General features: G+C 39.1%; 1 protein-coding gene across 1 annotated transcript in view; it reads left to right on the top strand.

Moving 5' to 3' along the window:
* Positions 1-17,356, top strand: part of LOC124788262 (oxysterol-binding protein-related protein 1-like) — a 421,041-nt gene that overhangs the window by 376,997 nt on the left and 26,688 nt on the right. Inside the window, exons 20-22 of the mRNA XM_047255469.1 lie at positions 12,383-12,506; positions 12,584-12,727; positions 15,656-15,738. Coding sequence (XP_047111425.1) covers positions 12,383-12,506; positions 12,584-12,727; positions 15,656-15,738 — 351 coding nt within the window. The remainder of the gene's footprint in view (positions 1-12,382; positions 12,507-12,583; positions 12,728-15,655; positions 15,739-17,356) is intronic.

Raw genomic sequence — 17,356 nt, forward strand, 5'->3', positions numbered from 1 at the left:
GCTGGCATAAAACTTTTTTGAGCATTTCTTAGAGTAATAACGAAATGCTTGGTTGTGATACAAGAAAAATACCTAAATGTAATGGTGTAAGAAACAATAAAGAAGGAAGCGTCAACATACACATACCTAACTGTGAATAATAGCTCCAGTCAGGTATACTGAAGCACTTTTAATGTTGTAAATGGGAAGATAGCACTTGCACCATCAACAATGCGTATCCTTTGTTGAGTCTCCCTCGTAGCAATTATAAAGGTATTTGAAAAGATGGAGAGGGAGAATGGTTCTGTGCTGCAGGTGGGTGGAGGTGTAGACAATGAAGACAGTAAAAAGTTCTCAGAGTTTGTTATTTTAACCCAAATAGATATAGTGCAGTGTACTGCAGTAAGCAGATGACTGGTGATGAATATTGAACTCTGTAACCAGGTGTCCTTACGTGGACACACTGCTGCAGGCATTTCTCAAAGAGGCAGCTATTAGCGAGGGGCCTTGCTACCAGTGCATTTCAGCAGTAAAACCTAAGTGGAATGATGTACCCTGCAGCTCCACTATTCACTGTGTAAATTGACTTTGGCATGATTTTTTATCATGAGATCTAGCCGAAGTAGACATCAGAGCTTATGTCCACATTAGGGAGAATTTCCACGCAAACCTGGAAGTTTCTACCCCCACCCCTCCCTCCCCGCCACTTGGTAACTCAACAAAGCCAAAGCAATCAAGTAAACACTATCCCAACTTATGCCAGTTACCTACAACATGGTGGGTTCAAATTAATGCTCCAAATGTGCTCTGTCATGCCACATATACCTGTGACTCCATATCCAATAAAAACTTGCTCAGTATTCCTCTTAACCAGTTAGACTAATGTCTGCCTCTCAGAAAATGTGTGTGAAATCTTATGGGACTTAACTGCTAAGGTCATCATTCCCTAAGCTTACACACTACTTAACCTAAATTATCCTAAGAACAAACACACACACACCCATGCCTGAGGGAGGACTCGAACCTCCCCCGGGACCAGCCGCACAGTCCATGACTGCAGTGCCTTCGACCGCTCGGAATGTCTGCCACCGATTCCACACAGTGGGTGCCCTGTGCTCTTATTTACAGGGAGTGATGCACAGTGATCACATAACCACATGTTCCATTTAATGTAGGGGGTAAATTTTACCTTTATCTGCCTTCCTTACATCTGTGGGCGTTTTGAATTGAAGTGTCCCATTGCTTATAACTATGACAGTTTGGATTCTTACAGTACTGCTAAATGTGACCCATATGGCCTCACCTGCAATTTATGCCTTCTGAACTGAAGACTGCTTTCCTCTCCCTCAGTTTTATCACCAAGTCAATCTCAGCCAAAGGTGCCACAGTCACTACCAATTCTTTCAAGGTTTGTAGGAACTCCACGTGCACTTCACACAACATTTCAGCTGGCATTTGCTGCAAAAATGCATCAGGCTTGCTCTACTTCCTGCAAAATTGCCATATGCCTGCTGTAATCATTGGTCAACTTATACATATTATTTTATTTTACACATCTAGTTCTGTAGGATCAAATTGAGGAGCAAATCTCCAAGGTCATGGAACATATCATATCAGTACATGTTTATGAACCAAAAAAATACAATCCATAAGTTTGTGTAAAGGCAATCAACAATATAACACAGGAATCAGCTTAATTTTTCAAGGAACTCCTCGACAGAATCGAAGGAGTGACCCATGAGAAAACTCTTTAGTTTCAATTTGAAAGTGCATCTTTAAATTATTGTGGTAGCTTATTGAAAACAGATGCAGCAATATACTGCATACCTTTTTGCACAGGAGTCAAGGAAGTGCGATCTAAATGATTTCTGCCTACTATTAACTGAGTGAAAGCTGCTAATTCTTGGGAATAAGCTGATGTTGTTAACAAGAAACGACAGTAAGGAATGTGTATATTGAGAGACCAATGCCAGAGTACCCAGACTAATGAACAGGAGTTGACAAGAGGTTCGTGAACATTCACCACTTATTGTCTGAACTGCCCATTTCTGAGCCAAAAACGTCCTTTGTGAATGGGAAATATTACACAAAAATATGATATCATATTTCATAAGTGAATGAAAATAAGCAAAGCAGACTACTTTTCATGTCAAACTATCACTTCCTTCATATACCATTTGAATAGTAAAAATGTCTGCATTAAGTCTTTGAACAAGATCCTGAACATGGGCTGCCCACAGCAGTTTACTATCTATCTGAACACCTAGAAATTTACACTGTTCAGTTTTACTAATCATATGCCCATTCTGTGAAATTAAAATGTCGAGTTTGTTGAGTTTTGTGTTAGAAAGTGTAAAAACTGAGTCTTACTATGATTTAGTGTTAATTTATTTTCTACGAGCCATGAACTTATGTCACAAACTGCACTGTTTGAAATGGTGCCAGTGTTGCACACAACATCCTTTACTACCAAGCTAGTGTCATCAGCTAACAGAGATATTTTAGAATCACATGTAATACTAGAGGGCATATCATTTATATGAATAAAGAACAGGAGTGGCCCCGGCACGATCCCTGGGACACCTTTTACATTTGACTGTGCACACTCAGACCCCACATCATAGCCATTCTCAACATTGTGAATAATGACCTTTTGCTGTCTATTGTTAAAGTAAGAGGTGAACCAATTGTGAGCTACTCCCCATGTTCCATAATGCTTCAACTTCTGGAACAATATCGTGTGATCAACGCTATCAAACGCCTTAGTTAAATCAAAAAAGATGCCTAGCATTCGAAACCTTTTGTGTAATCCATCCAGTACCTCATAGAGAGAGAATATAGCACTTTCAGTAGTTAAACTGCTTCTAAAACTGATAGCAAATTATCTGAAATAAAATGATCAATGATGCTTACATACACAGCCTTTTCAGTAACTTTAGAAAACACTGATGGCATAGAAATAGGTCTAAAATTGTTTAAATTATCCCTTTCTCCCTTTTTATAGAGCGGCTTTACTACGGAGTACTTTTAATCATTCAGGAAAGTGTCAATTCTTAATGGAAAAATTACAAATACAGGGCTACCATGAGCAGACAGTACTTTAATACTCTGCTAGGGACTTGCATCATATCCATGAGAGTCCTTGGTTTTCAGTGACTTAATTATTGACTCAATCTCCCCCTTGTCAGTATCACAGAGGAGTATTTCAGACATCAATCTTAAAAAGACATTTTCCTATAGATTTATATGATTCCCTGTAGAAACTAAGTTTTTATTTAATTCACCAGCAATGCTCAGAAAGTGATTGTTAAATACTGTACATATATCTGATTTATCAGGAACAGAAATATTTTTACTACGACCTGACTTTATATCATCAACCTTGTGCTTCTGAGCAGACACTTCCGTCATGACTGACTATACGGTTTTAATTTTATCCTGTGAATTAGCTATTCTATTTGTATACCACGTACTCTTTGCCTTTTGTAGTAAAATTTCAAGCACCTTACAATACTGTTTGTAATGGACTACTTCTAACATCTTAGTATAATTCCCATTTTGTTCTGCATGACATTCTTATCCCACAGGCTGCCTTTTACTGCCAGTACCATGTTTATAATGCTTCAGTGGAAAGAAACTTTCAAAGAGCATGAGAAATGTGATGAGGAAAGCATTATATTTGTCATCTATGTCATTGGCACTATAAACATCCTGCCCCTCTTGTTCCTTAACAAGATTTAAAATACTCTCTATTGCCATTGGAAGAGCTTTTCTAAATAAATTGCAATTATACATAACATTTGTTTGTGTACAAAAATCTTTTAGTGTTAAAATTGGTGCATCATGATCTGAATGGCCATTCACCCATTTTACTAATAGAATGCCTTCATAGTAATGAAGAATGAATAAAAATCAACTCTCACACACAACTGCAGTCTCAGGCAACTGAAACCCTACTGCAAGCAGCAGCACCAGTGCATGATGACAGTGTCATATGGGTGGGGTTAAGGAGGAGGCTGGGGAGGGGGGGATAGTATGGTGGGAGGTGGGTGGACAGTGAAGTGCTGCAGGTTAGGAGGATGGCTGGGGAGAGACGGGGAGGGGGGAGGGGGGGATGTAGCAGAAAGGGAGGGAAATAAAAAGACTGGGTGAGGTCGTGGAATAATGGCTGTGTAGTGCTGAAATGGGAACAGGGAAGGGGCTGGATGGGCGATGACATTGACTAACAAAGATTGAGGCCAGGAGGGTTATGGGAATATAGGATGTATTGCAGTGAAAGTTCCCACCTGCTCAATTCAGAAAAGCTGGTTTTGGTGGGAAGGATCCATATGGCACAGACTGTGAAGCAGTTATTGAAATGAGAAATATCATGTTTGGCAGCGTGTTCAGCAACAGGGTGGTCCACTTGTTTCTTGGCCACAGTTTGTTGGTGGCCATTCATGCGGATAGACAACTTGTTGGTTGTCATTCACACATAGAATGCAGTACAGTGGTTGCAGCATAGCTTGTAGATCAAATGACTGGTTTCACAGGTAGTCTTGCCTTTGATAGGATAGGTGATGTTCATGACGGGACTGGAGTATGTGGTTTTGGGAGGATGTATGGGACAGGTCTTTCATCTAGGTCTATTACACAGGTATGAGCCATTAGCTGAGGAATTGGGAGCAGATGTTGTGTAAGGATGGATGAGTATATTGTATAGGTTTGGTATACAGCAGAATACCACTGTGGGAGGGGTGGGAAGAATAGTGGGCAGGACATTTCTCATTTCAGAGCAGGACGAGAGGTAATCGAAACCCTGGCGAAGAATGTAATTCAGTTGCTCCTGTCCTGGGTGGTACTGAGATATGAGGGGAATGCTCCTCTGTGATTGGATGGTGGGGCTTTGAGAGGTGGTGGAGACTGTAAAGATAAGGCAAAGGAGGTTTGTTTTTGTACGTGGTTGGGAGGATAATGATGGTCAGTGAAGGCTTCAGTGAGACCCTCAGAAATATTGTCTATGGCTGTGCTACTGTTCCCCTGCACCCTGGTTGGAAAAAACACAGGGAGATCTTATGAATTAAGAGATCTTCCAACAACCTTTTTCTTGCACAACCACATACAAAATTAATATTGAAGTCACCACATATTTCCTATAAAGTGAGCCAAGAACCCCCTCCAGTTTGAGCAGAAATGCTCTCTGTTAGTGAACCTACAATCGCCAACAATTAGAAGTTTAGTTTCACTGTATTCAACTGCTCATGCACAACATTGAAATACCTGTTCAGTGCAATGCTGTGACACATATGCAGACTCAAATTGAATACTCTTTGTTACATACATGGCCACTCTCCCTCCACAAAGAACTCCTTGAAAAACAGCCATCTAATCTGTATCCTGGTACAGGAAGCTTCTGAATTGTCAAATTATTTAAGTGGTGCTCCAGTATACCAATAATGTCAGTGTCAACATCTATAAGCAGTTCACTAACTTTATCTGTAATACCTGTTATATTTTGATGAAGTATGCTAATTCCTTCACTACTTGAATACCTGACCTCCTTCGAAGGTGATTCCTTTGTTAGAGGTACTTCCTTTAAGCAGGGCTACCTATCAGCTTACCAAGTGAGGTGGCGCAGTGGTTGCACGCTGGACTCGCATTCGGGAGGACGACGATTCAGTCCCGTGTCCGGCCATCCCAATTTAGGTTTTCCATGATTTCCCTAAATCGCCTCGGGCAAATGCCATAATGGTTCCTTTGACAGGGCACGGCTGACTTCCTTTCCTAATTCAATGAGACTGATGACCTTGCTGTTTGGTCTCTTCCCCCAAATCAATCCAATCCAATCCAATCCAACCTATCAGCTTTCTTCTTTCTTCAATCAAAAAAAGGTGCAGCCCTAATGCCAACTACTACAGGAATTTTTCCATGAGTGATCCCACCACCATCACTACACTGTCATCTATAAGCTTTGTTAGCCTCCGCTTTCCATACCTATTGAGGTAGACCACGCCTAGTAAAACTAGATCTATTGATATACTCAACTGGCACCACTGCAGTGTGAGCCACACCCCCCACCATCAGCGCCCTTTCCAGCCTCATGTTAACATGCCTAACAGTAGCATTAAGATGAGGCTGATCATGATGTTGAAAAAGTTGCATGAAATATGCATTAGTGCCACCAGTTTGAGTAGCTATCTTTACCAAGTCACCATCTACATCATAATCCCCATCCCTATCAAGACTATTCCCAGCTCCACCTACAATCACTACCTGATCCTCTGTCATAAAATTCCTGCATAACTCCCTTATGTTAACAGACACCTGAGCCAACCCTGCACTAGACTTCACAATGCTGGTGACCTGGTTGTCACTCCCCATCACTTCCTGCTACTGCTGGCCCACACCTCTGCCATGCGTATTACCTAGTAGCAGAACCTTCTTCTTTCTGTAAGAATTTGCAAGTGACTTAGGCTTCCTAACTGCCGAGGACTGCTGCATGTTTCCTACACCAATACCTACAAGAGGCTCCTCTCCACTCAACTCTGACAGTTGGTCAAATCTATTGGTTAGAAGCAAAGTACAACCTGAATATCCCCTCTTCCTAGCTGCCCTCTTACGAGCTGCCAGTTCCTGTTCCGTAGCACCTTTCACCCTCCTCAGCTTTTCTAATTCCTCTTTTGCATCTTGTAACTGCATCTGAGGGGCATAGAACTTAAGCTCCTGCTCCTCTGTTAACTTATTTCTGCTACAAGTTCAGCATTTCCAGGAGAAGATCTCACTATAATGCCCAATGGCTTTCCCACTGCATTTGACCCAATGAAAATACTTTCAACAAATCTCACACTGTAACCCACTACTCACAAACCTACAACATAGCTTACTTCTCACTCATGGTAAAATTTTAACAGTTACTGAAAAAACTATATGTCTGTGTTACTTAAGTTCGAATACAACAGTAAAACTATGTAAAGAACTAACAGTAGTGACCTCGAATTTCGCTGTCTAATAAGAAAGCAACTACTTTTGTTATTACTACTAAACCACAACCAGTACTAATACCACAAAAACTTCACACAATTTCTTATCTAAAACCAAAAATTCAAGCAACCACTGGAACATTCAACAAAATTAAACACAGCATATGAAAGTTTTACTGAAATATTTCACTACAAAAAATAAGAAATGTCAGCTGAAAACTAACATACTAAATTTAATAAATGACTTCAATGCACCAACAACTCTAAAAAAAAACAGTGGGCAAAAGTTTCTGAAAGTTTATTAAACTGTTATTTCACCAGAAACAGCATGAGACACTGTTGGAAACTACTAAATTTAATAACTGAATAATTGTGCACAAACAACTTTGTCAGGACATAGCTTTAGAGCCACTACATCTGCAACTGCACACCATGAAATGTCCATATACAATTAATATTGATGTTCCTCGTATGATCTAAAAATCTTTCTACTGATTCCCCATGTTTTTGAACTATGCTATTTAACTGTTTGTGATAAATGTCTAGATGTATTTTTCTTTCTGTAACACTCTACTAACCCTACCCGTAAGTTTTTTTTTTTTTTTTTTTTTCTGTTTTTTTTTTTTGGGGGGTGGGGGTGGGGGGGGGGGGGTTTAAGGGCGCTCAACTACTGAGGTCATTAGCGCCCACTACCCGTAAGTCCTCACAGGACTGAACATCTTGCACCTTCTAATGCTTTGGACAAATTAAAGTGGTGAGGTATGTGTGTAAACTCCCACTTCCTTAACGATACGACTTACTTGAGATGGTCAGTCGACTTTCCTTGCTGGTTAGCTTGCTGCTGTAACCTCCTATTCTCTTCATCTCCGAAGTATATTTGCTAGGAACAGGAATTTCTCAAGACTCTTTATACTTGTAAAAAAGCAGACATGCGCAGTATCTTTTGCTTCACTTAACAATGTATTTTCAAATATCAAAACTTTTACAAATCTCATTCTCCACATAAACAAACACCGTCAAGTAAGTCTCCTTGCGTATCCAAAGGTTAGAAACAAAGTTCATTTACACATAATCTGAATACACGTCTTATCCTCTCCAGGTCCAAGATGAGCATTAATTAATAATATCTCAACTGTTCTTTTTTTTCACTACAATAGTCAAAGTTATAAAACAGCACTGAATACATAAACACTCATTGTTCTTTCACTACAGCTTGCATGGCGTGACCGGCAAACACTTGTCGGTGCCGTTCGATTGCAGCGTCTGCAGTCATCTCACAATAAACTTCAATCCTGCACACGCAGAGAGGTGATGCACAGCAAATGGGGTTCCTTTATTCCTCTCACAACTAAAATATTGGGTGTTCAAGATGGTGGACGGCCGAGTGGTTCTAGAATTTACACAGAAATTCTTGAAGCACTGCAACCTTTTGCAGCCCATGCTAATTTTAAGCAAACCACTTGTAACAACTGCTTGTCGTACCAGTTCCCTAAATTTGTGGCTGTATGCAGATTATCAAAGAAAATAAAAATTTGTTCTCCAGATATTTGGGCAACCAGTAAAAAAATGTATATGTCGTGTGACTAGGGCCTCCCGTCGGGTAGACCGTTCGCCGGGTGCAAGTCTTTTGATTTGTCGCCACTTCCGTGACTTGCACGTCAATGGGGATGAAATGATGATGATTAGGACAACACAACACCCAGTCCCTGAGTGGAGAAAATCTCCAACCCAGCCGGGAATTGAACTCGGGGCCCTTAGGATTGACATTCTGCCGTGGTGACCAGTCAGCTACCGGGGGTGGACTGGGCAACCAATGAGTCAGTATTATCGTGAAGGAGAGGTAGGGGTTACTAGGAGTTGACCTTCCCTTCTTTCCTGCTGTAACCATTCTACTATCCTAAGTATCTCCACATTATGACCTCGAAACTGAGTTGCCTGATCCAGAAAATGCTGAATTACTTTCTGGGTTGATAATTTTCCACTGAAAGACATTTTGCCCATCTACAACCCGAAGTGTGTGATGTACACTAGCAGAAAAGAAAGGAAGAGCAAAACCAACTGTACAGGCCCAATAAACTGCCTTTCTTGCCCTCCATTGATTCACCATTTCAGCCTGCAACATCTCTTCTTCTCACTTAAAATGTAAACATGTTTGGGTGGATGGAGGGAGTGAGTGAGTGGTTGTTCTTGGAGGTGGGTGCAAAAATAGACAATGAAGGCAGCTAGATGTTGTCAAAATTCTTTATTGTTAACCATAAAAAACAGATGTAGGACAGCATGCCTGCAGTAAGCAGATGACAGGTGACGAACAATGAACCCCGTACCCAGACGTGCCTCTGTAGATGTGTCAGTGTAAATGTTTCTCGAAGAGAGACCTGGTAGTGAATGGCCTGGTGTTGCTGAATCAGGATAGAGTGCCAGCATCCTGGGTTTGGATGGCTGGAGCAAGGCTGGCTGCTGGCCAGTGTAGCAGAAGATGGTGGTGATGCTCAGGGTGATGAAACCCAGACTGATGGCTAGTGCCTGTTTCTTGCAGTGTTGGACCCCAGCAGCATGAAGCTGGGTGGATCGAAGTTTATACCTTGACTGTGAGGCAGTGATAGGATTCTGGCAGGTGGCCTTGCGGAGACAGTGACCAAATGAAGGCAACTTGATAGCAAGACCATCAGGCAGTAGTTGTTGGTTCATGACCTGGCTTGAAAAATTTCAGTGACTCTACAGAAGGGATCTACACATGGCAGGTGTTGATGCTTAGCCCAACAGTGCTGATGACCTCCTTGGCTGGTACGGGGGTATATATACAGCTGAAGTGGGTCTGTTAATGCAGAAGACAAATACTGCTGCATAAGTCAGTGCCATCCAAACTTCCTTAATGATGGTCATTGCCTGGAGAACCAGGTAGCTATTGAGGACTCTGATAGGATGGTGAAATGCTTCATTGGGTGGCTGCAATTCACACCCTGTACACGGCACAGAGCTTGTGTCTTGGCCTGGGTTATTAAACAGTGAAGTTCTTTGTCAACCTGTAGAACTTCCTCTTGTGTCATATAGAAGACATTTGAAATTAATACTGGTAGTATTTCTTGAATAAGTACATTGGCTTCAGTGTCTCACTTGCAAGTGATGGGTGGTATGAGAGTGTATTCACATAACCATATAGTGTGGACAGTTACATGAGTACCATCCTCAGAGGGTATATAGGACCTCTTAAGTATGTGTAAAGTGATATGGTAATAAATAATTGCTCTGTGAGGCCTTGTAAATATTTTGTCCCTCTTTCAGACTCTTGCTTGCAATAAATAGTTTTTTGGAAGTAGAATATTGACAGATATAAGTAATATTAGATTATGAGAGGCGTGTGCGTCTTCTGTACGGATTTAGTGGTATTGATATTGGCTGAAGTTAATCTGGCAGTAGACCCCTTTTTATTTAATGGGCTGGTCATAACATACAGGAATTGTAGACTTTTATAACACCACATGTGTTTACTGTGATAGTTTACATCTGAAGGGCTCAACTTGTAGTTAAGATGTAAGAGAATCTGGTGAGAATAACAATGCAATCTTGAGACTCAACTTTGTTCCATACTTAAAACAAACACTAAGGGAAAAGTGATCAGAAGGATGGCAAAGTTGTAATCTAGGTAAAAGACAACACCGTAGATGGGTACAAAAATAGGTCACTATAGTGGTATTCAACAAATAAATAGCCAGAAAAATTTTACAACTTTTTGAGACTGAAATTTAATCATGATTGCAATAAGAAGCATTTTATCAGAATAGGCATGGTGATACACCAAACTGCCTTCAGTGAAGAAGAAGAAGAAGAAGGATGATGGTGACATCATTTAAGTAACATTGGAACTGATTTATGATGGAGTATTATTGTTGTGTTGTTGATGTGGTCTTCAGTCCAGAGATTGGTTTGATGCAGCTCTCCATGCTACTCTATCCTGTGCAAGCGTCTTCATCTCCCAATACTTACTGCAACCTACATCCTTCTGAATCTGTTTAATGCATTCATCTCTTGGTCTCCCTCTACAATTTTTACCCTCCACGCTGCCCTCCAATACTAAATTGGTGATTCCTTGATGCCTCAGAATATGGCCTACCAACTGATCCCTTCTTCTAGTCAAGTTGTGCCACAAATTTCTCTTCTCCCCAATTCTATTCAATATCTCCCCATAAGTTATGTGATCTACCCATCTAATCATCAGCATTCTTCTGTAGCACCACATTTCGAAAGCTTCTATTCTCTTTTTGTCTAAACTATTTATCACCCATGTTTCACTTCCATACATGGCGACACTCCATACAAATACTTTCGGAAATGACTTCCTGACACTTACATCTATACTCAATGTTAACAAATTTCTCTTCTTCAGAAACGCTTTCCTTGCCATTGCCAGTCTACATTTTATATCCTCTCTACTTCGACCATCATCAGTTATTTTGCTCCCCAAATAACAAAACTCATTTACTACTTTAAGTGTCACATTTCCTAATCTAATTCCCTCAGCATCACCCGATTTAATTCAACTACATTCCATTAAAATACATTATATTGTTACTGAAAACTAAAACAAAATAATGTGTGGCACATACATCCACATTGGCAACAAGATGGCAACAAGAATGTAAACAATGGAGGTCTGTATGAAGAAATATCACATAAGTTGTAGATTAAAGGAAGTAATTTCAATAAGTAAAAACATTTTGAATCATTTTGGGCAGTTTGGTTGAGCCTCTTTGTTGGAACCTATTGTCAGCCTGTATGACAGAGCTATCAACAGTGAAAGTGAAATAAGCAATTATGTTAATTACACTCATTAGTGATGTGAGTTTTGTGCTGGCTTCAGAAATAAAAAGTTTGGCAAGACTGTGTGACGTACACAGGTTACTGACTTCATGGTCACTCCAAATAACTGAGATACTGAAACTGATGGTTGACGGTTGTTGTGTCCTAGATCCTTGGTAAATCATTTGAGTATAATTCAGAAAATGAGCATAAATCCGTTGTTTGTAACCAGTGCACTCCAATGAGGTGAGTCATAATTGACTTTGTTTATATTCTGCTCATGTTCCTTGCAACAACAATTGGTGCTATGTAATCTACTGCATGTCTAAAGAATTTCCTCACCAATTACCATATTTAAGATAATGTAAAATGGGAGAAAGAAACATTTTTATGCATTGACTAAAGACATTTCAAAATCGCCTTCTAAGAAAACCTACCTGTATCAGCTTCTACACAACATGTTTTCCTGTACTTGTGGTATTTATTTCAGGTTAAGGTTTGGGTTGTATTCTGTAGTAGCATTATTTTATAGTCAAGTGAAATGATCTTTTGTACTTGCTATTAATTAATTCTATGTACTCTTGTATCTTAAGTGGAGTGAAGTTGATTTCAAGAATTATTAATCATTTTCCTCATTTCATTCTCAGAAGAGATGGCGATAAAGGAAAGGGATCTACACCTACAGATAGCCCATCAAATACTCCAAAAAAAGTTTTAGCTAAGCTCAACAGTTTAAAAGTTGGGCCATTTAAAAGCAACTCACAGTCTGAGGTATGATTGTTGGACTTTGCAATGTCTGTTTCATTGTTTTTAGTGTAATGAACTCATAGTTTTATATATCTCATCAGGCAAGCTTTAGTGCTGATGATGGATGTCCAATACCTGAACCAGTGGATGGAGATATTCCAAAATGTGATTCCACCTACTCCATTGATATTCCTAATTCAGTAACCATGTGGGAGGCTGACCCACGACCAGAAAATGCAGCAGATGTAAGTCACACCTCATTGTAAAATCTGCATGTAGTACTAAGTATTTTTTTTACATTTTACTGTATTACTGGATTCTGCAGTAATTGTTTAGTAGGGCATTCCATTCATAAATGAAGTATGAGTAGTATTAAAGTTCCATAGTTCATTTTTTCATTGCTGTTCAACTTACATGGTCTTGCAATTTACAAGGTCTTTTTTGTTTTCCAAACTATTACTTTAAATTACGTTAATGAAGAGGGGGGAAATTAAGGTCTAACCTACAAATTCATGATGAACGCATGTAATTCTGTGAATAAAAATACCTATGTAGTAATTGAAAGAAGATTTAAGTGTAAGAATAAGAAATTAGCCAGTAGAAATATGTTTCAATAATCAAGGCAAGGTAAACAAAAATGGAAATAGGGACCAACTTTGAAATTTCATCAACTTTGAAATTTTATCGTTTGTCTTCAAATCAATGTGCAGAAATGCCACTGTTTTTATCAGTTGATGATGATTGATGATGGTGATGATACTGAGTTGATTAATATTAATCAGGATGCTGAAGAAAGATTTTCCTGTTTTTTCTTAAATTTTTTATTTTATTCAGTTATTTTTTTAGATGATTCAGTTAATAAATGGAAAATTTGAGCATGCAGAGTTATGAAGCTAACACTTTTTCTCTTTACTGACAATAAAACCCTGAAAGCTCCTAAATATGTTGTGACCTACTCAGCACATATAAAGCCAGAAATTTTATTAGATCAAAATTGTGTTTGACTATGTTATCCTTCAATCTTTTCAGCTTTTGTTCAGTCCGAAGTTTTATAGATAGCTTTCGAGCAGACTGCAGTGTGATTAACAACTAGTCTTCATCTTTTTTGCCTCCTACATCATATATAGACTTTATATCATAGAAAAAGTAAATATTGAGCACATAATGTTACACACAATTGCAGTAAGAATGTTGGAACAAATTTACTAACTTTAAAGTTACAAGAAGTCTGAGATTACAGTGTAAAAAAGAGTAAATAAAATTTAATAAAACAGTGGCTATGTTTTCATTTTTGCTGGTAATAAAACATGGAGAAAAACAACAAGTTAGAAAAGTAGAATCCTAGAAATGAAATACTGAGTTAAGGAATGTATGAGACTAGACTGCATAAAATACTGCAAAGTCTGAAACAGAAGGCAAACCTGTGTTATGATTGATAATAGTGTAAGTTGTAGCAAATAATGGTCTCAACTCACTATGCGATTGGAGGACTATTGTATGAGCTAATGCCTGAGAAGCAACCAAATGGAAGAAAAAGTGTGTGACAACCAAGGGAAAGGTGGCAATGAATTAGTAGTTCATAATCAGTAAACGTAACCCATCTCTTGTTGCAGCTGTGTGTGTGTGTGTGTGTGTGTGTGTGTGTGTGTGTGTGTGTGTGTGTGTGTGAGGGCATGCACGTGCATGGCAAAAAGCCCCCCCCCCCCTTTCCCCCTCCATCTGTGACCTCCTGAATGCCTGAATGAGTGGCACCTATGTATGTAGAGGGGCATTGAGTGTGTGTCTGTCAGTCATAAAGGTTGCTTGAGTTACTGCTCATCTCCTGTTACAGTCCGAACACACTCTTCGTGAGTGTGGTTTGTTATATCGGGACACTGCAGCTCCATGGGATGTAATGATACTACAGTGATGTGTCTGAATGGATAGAGTGAAGGCAACTAGACAAGGAGTGACTTGCTTCTAAAATACAGTGTGTGACCTCACCACAAACTATCAGTCAACTCGTCTAAGTGGTGGCACAATGTAGGAGCATTGTCTAAGGTGGGTCATTGCCTGGTTCCTGCAGGTGACCATAACATGCTGTACTTAAGAATTTGTGCATATCATCCTATGCTTGGGATTCAAACAATGGAAAATCCAGGATGGAATGTAACAATATGAGAGAAGCAAAGTTGCTACTCACCATATAGCGGAGATGCTGAGCGACGATAGGCACAATAAAAAGATTCACACAATCGTAGCTTCCGGCCATTAAGGCCTTTGTCAGCAGCAGACACACACACACACACACACACACACACACACACACACACACACACACACAGTCACGCAAGTGCAACTTGCACACAAATCTGCAGTCTCAGAGAGCTGGGGATTCATTGGATACAAACAAAATATCTTCAGCTGTAGCCAGCACATGAATACAGAAAGTTAACTGTGGACCAGGAGCAGACTATGAAATTTACTTCAGTTTGGATAATAATGTTGGATGAGAGCATTTAAAATGTTACATAGATGAATACAGTATTCCAAAATTCATTAGATGCAGCCATCCCAAATGAACTCCTGGCATTGATTTAGGTTGACATTGGATACTTCTGTCACCCAGTTAGTTCATTTTGTATTCTCAGTACCGGTCACTCCATTTACAGAGCTGTAGAGCAGAATGTGGTAATCTTTTTTGGTAGCTTTTCTGAACTGCATGACAACAGCTCAGCCACATTCCAGACTTGTGACTTGCATTTGAGGTTCCTCTTCTCACTTGGCCAGCCCATTCACTAGATGTATTGCTTTGGTGTTTTGTTGGTTCTCAACCCCATTTTTGATTTTCATCTCAAACTAATGTAACTCAATTGCAAGCTTGGATAGACACTTTCTGGAATGAAATTCCCAGCATGCTTTCAAAGCCTATGTGAGTTGAAGACATGTTTTTACCACAGTTTTGCAGTTTTCACAAACAATAGAGCATATGAACACGTGAAATAACTGTATTAATTCATAAATCAAATGAGACTTTTGGTATGATATTCATACAAGTCATAATGTGCAAATTTTCTACGTGCCTATAGCAGCTGTTTTTGCTGTTGTTGTTGTTGTTGTTGTTGGTAGTGGTAGTAGTACTATTGTTATTACTAGTGCTATTGATACTATTAATTTTCTTTCTTTTTTGACAGTACTACCAGTTCACTTTGTTTGCCATGTCCTTGAATGAAATGGAAGAAGGAATGAGGGAGAAACTGTGTCCCACTGACTGCAGGTAAGAGAATGGTATCATTCATGATCTTTCATTCAAGTAGATATTTTTCTCACCTAATGATCCATTAATAATGTATTGACACTATTTCATAAACACTATGATAGTAATGGCACTAAACAGTGAGGTGGACTCTAAAACTGAGAGCAGCATTATACTAACACTGATATTTAGTTGCTACAGCGTTTGGTGTGAACTATATGTGAAGCATTCCCAGAAACCACTTGCATCTAATGTATGTGACATGTCTGTACATATAATTAATGATAGTGTGTACGTCCGATGTTCATTGTAAATACACTACAGAATGTAATATGAGAGTAACATAGAGTCCAGTCCAAAATTTCTCAGTTCAATAATACGCAACTTTTTTTTAAAAAAAATTGCCATGTATTTATTACTGAAACATATTTTCCCACATCTGAGCGTACTTTTCATTGTACATGCTTATTGAGGTTTGAAAGTACAGATTGTTTTAAAAATGTTTATATAGTCAACAGAATGATTGGTAATGTGATACTGTAGTAATGAGAGATACATATGCTTTTGTGTATTTGCTTAAATTTATGGTTAAATGTGATAGTAGTTTAAATAACAATAAAGTACCTAAAATAATAAACCTGTGCAGTGGATCAATTTACTCCAACCACACTGTTGTGTTGCACAGGAAGACAAAATTTGGTGGCAATTTTGGAAGAATATATGGGTAGCACACTACTGCCTTTCATAAGTGTCACATTTAAAAATCATGTAGGTTCTTGTTTGGAGTACCTTACAGTATGGATAAAACAGGGGTGGTCAGTGAAAATTAAACTTTAGATCTCCACATCAGTAACTAGTCTCACCAGTGACTAAATCATTTATAATTAAAGTAATATCCAAAATGACTGTACAGTCAAATAAGTATGTCATTTACCAGAGAAAGTTGAGGAAAAAACCACAAATGCTAATTTTTAGAACCATAGTTCCTTCATCTGTAAGAAAGACAGGAAAGAGTTGAAGGAAAATGAATTGTGTTCCAAATAGAAAATAAAATATTTATGGCAAGTTATTAAAAAATTGCTAATTGTCTACTGAAATTATATACACTTACACCCATGAACAATGGACCTTGCCATGTTGGGTTGCCTTGCGTGCCTCAATGATACAGATAGCCATACCTTATGTGCAACCTCAGTAAAGGGGTATCCATTGAGAGACCAGACAAATATGTGATTCTTGAAGATGGGCAGCAGCCTTTTCAGTAGTTGCAGAGGACAGGGTCTTCACTGATCTGGCCTTGTAACATCAGCCAAAATGGCCTTGCTGTGGTGGTACTGTGAATGACTGAAAGCAGGGGAAAACCACAGCAATAGCATGCAGCTCTACTGTATGGTTAAATGGTGATGACATTCTCTTGGGTAAAAAATTCTGGAGGTAAAATAGTCCCCCATTTGGATCTCTGGGCAGGGACTACAGGAGGATGTCATTGTTAGTAGACTATGAACTGTAGCATGGAATGTTAGATTCCTTAATTGGATAGGTAATTTAGAAAACCTCAAAGGGGAAATGGATATATTGAAGTTAGATATGGTGGTAATTTGTGAAGTTTGGTGACAGGAGGAAAAGAACTTCCGGTCAG

The sequence above is a fragment of the Schistocerca piceifrons genome, chromosome 1, assembly GCF_021461385.2.
Source record: "Schistocerca piceifrons isolate TAMUIC-IGC-003096 chromosome 1, iqSchPice1.1, whole genome shotgun sequence".
Classification (NCBI taxonomy): Eukaryota; Metazoa; Arthropoda; class Insecta; order Orthoptera; family Acrididae; genus Schistocerca; species Schistocerca piceifrons.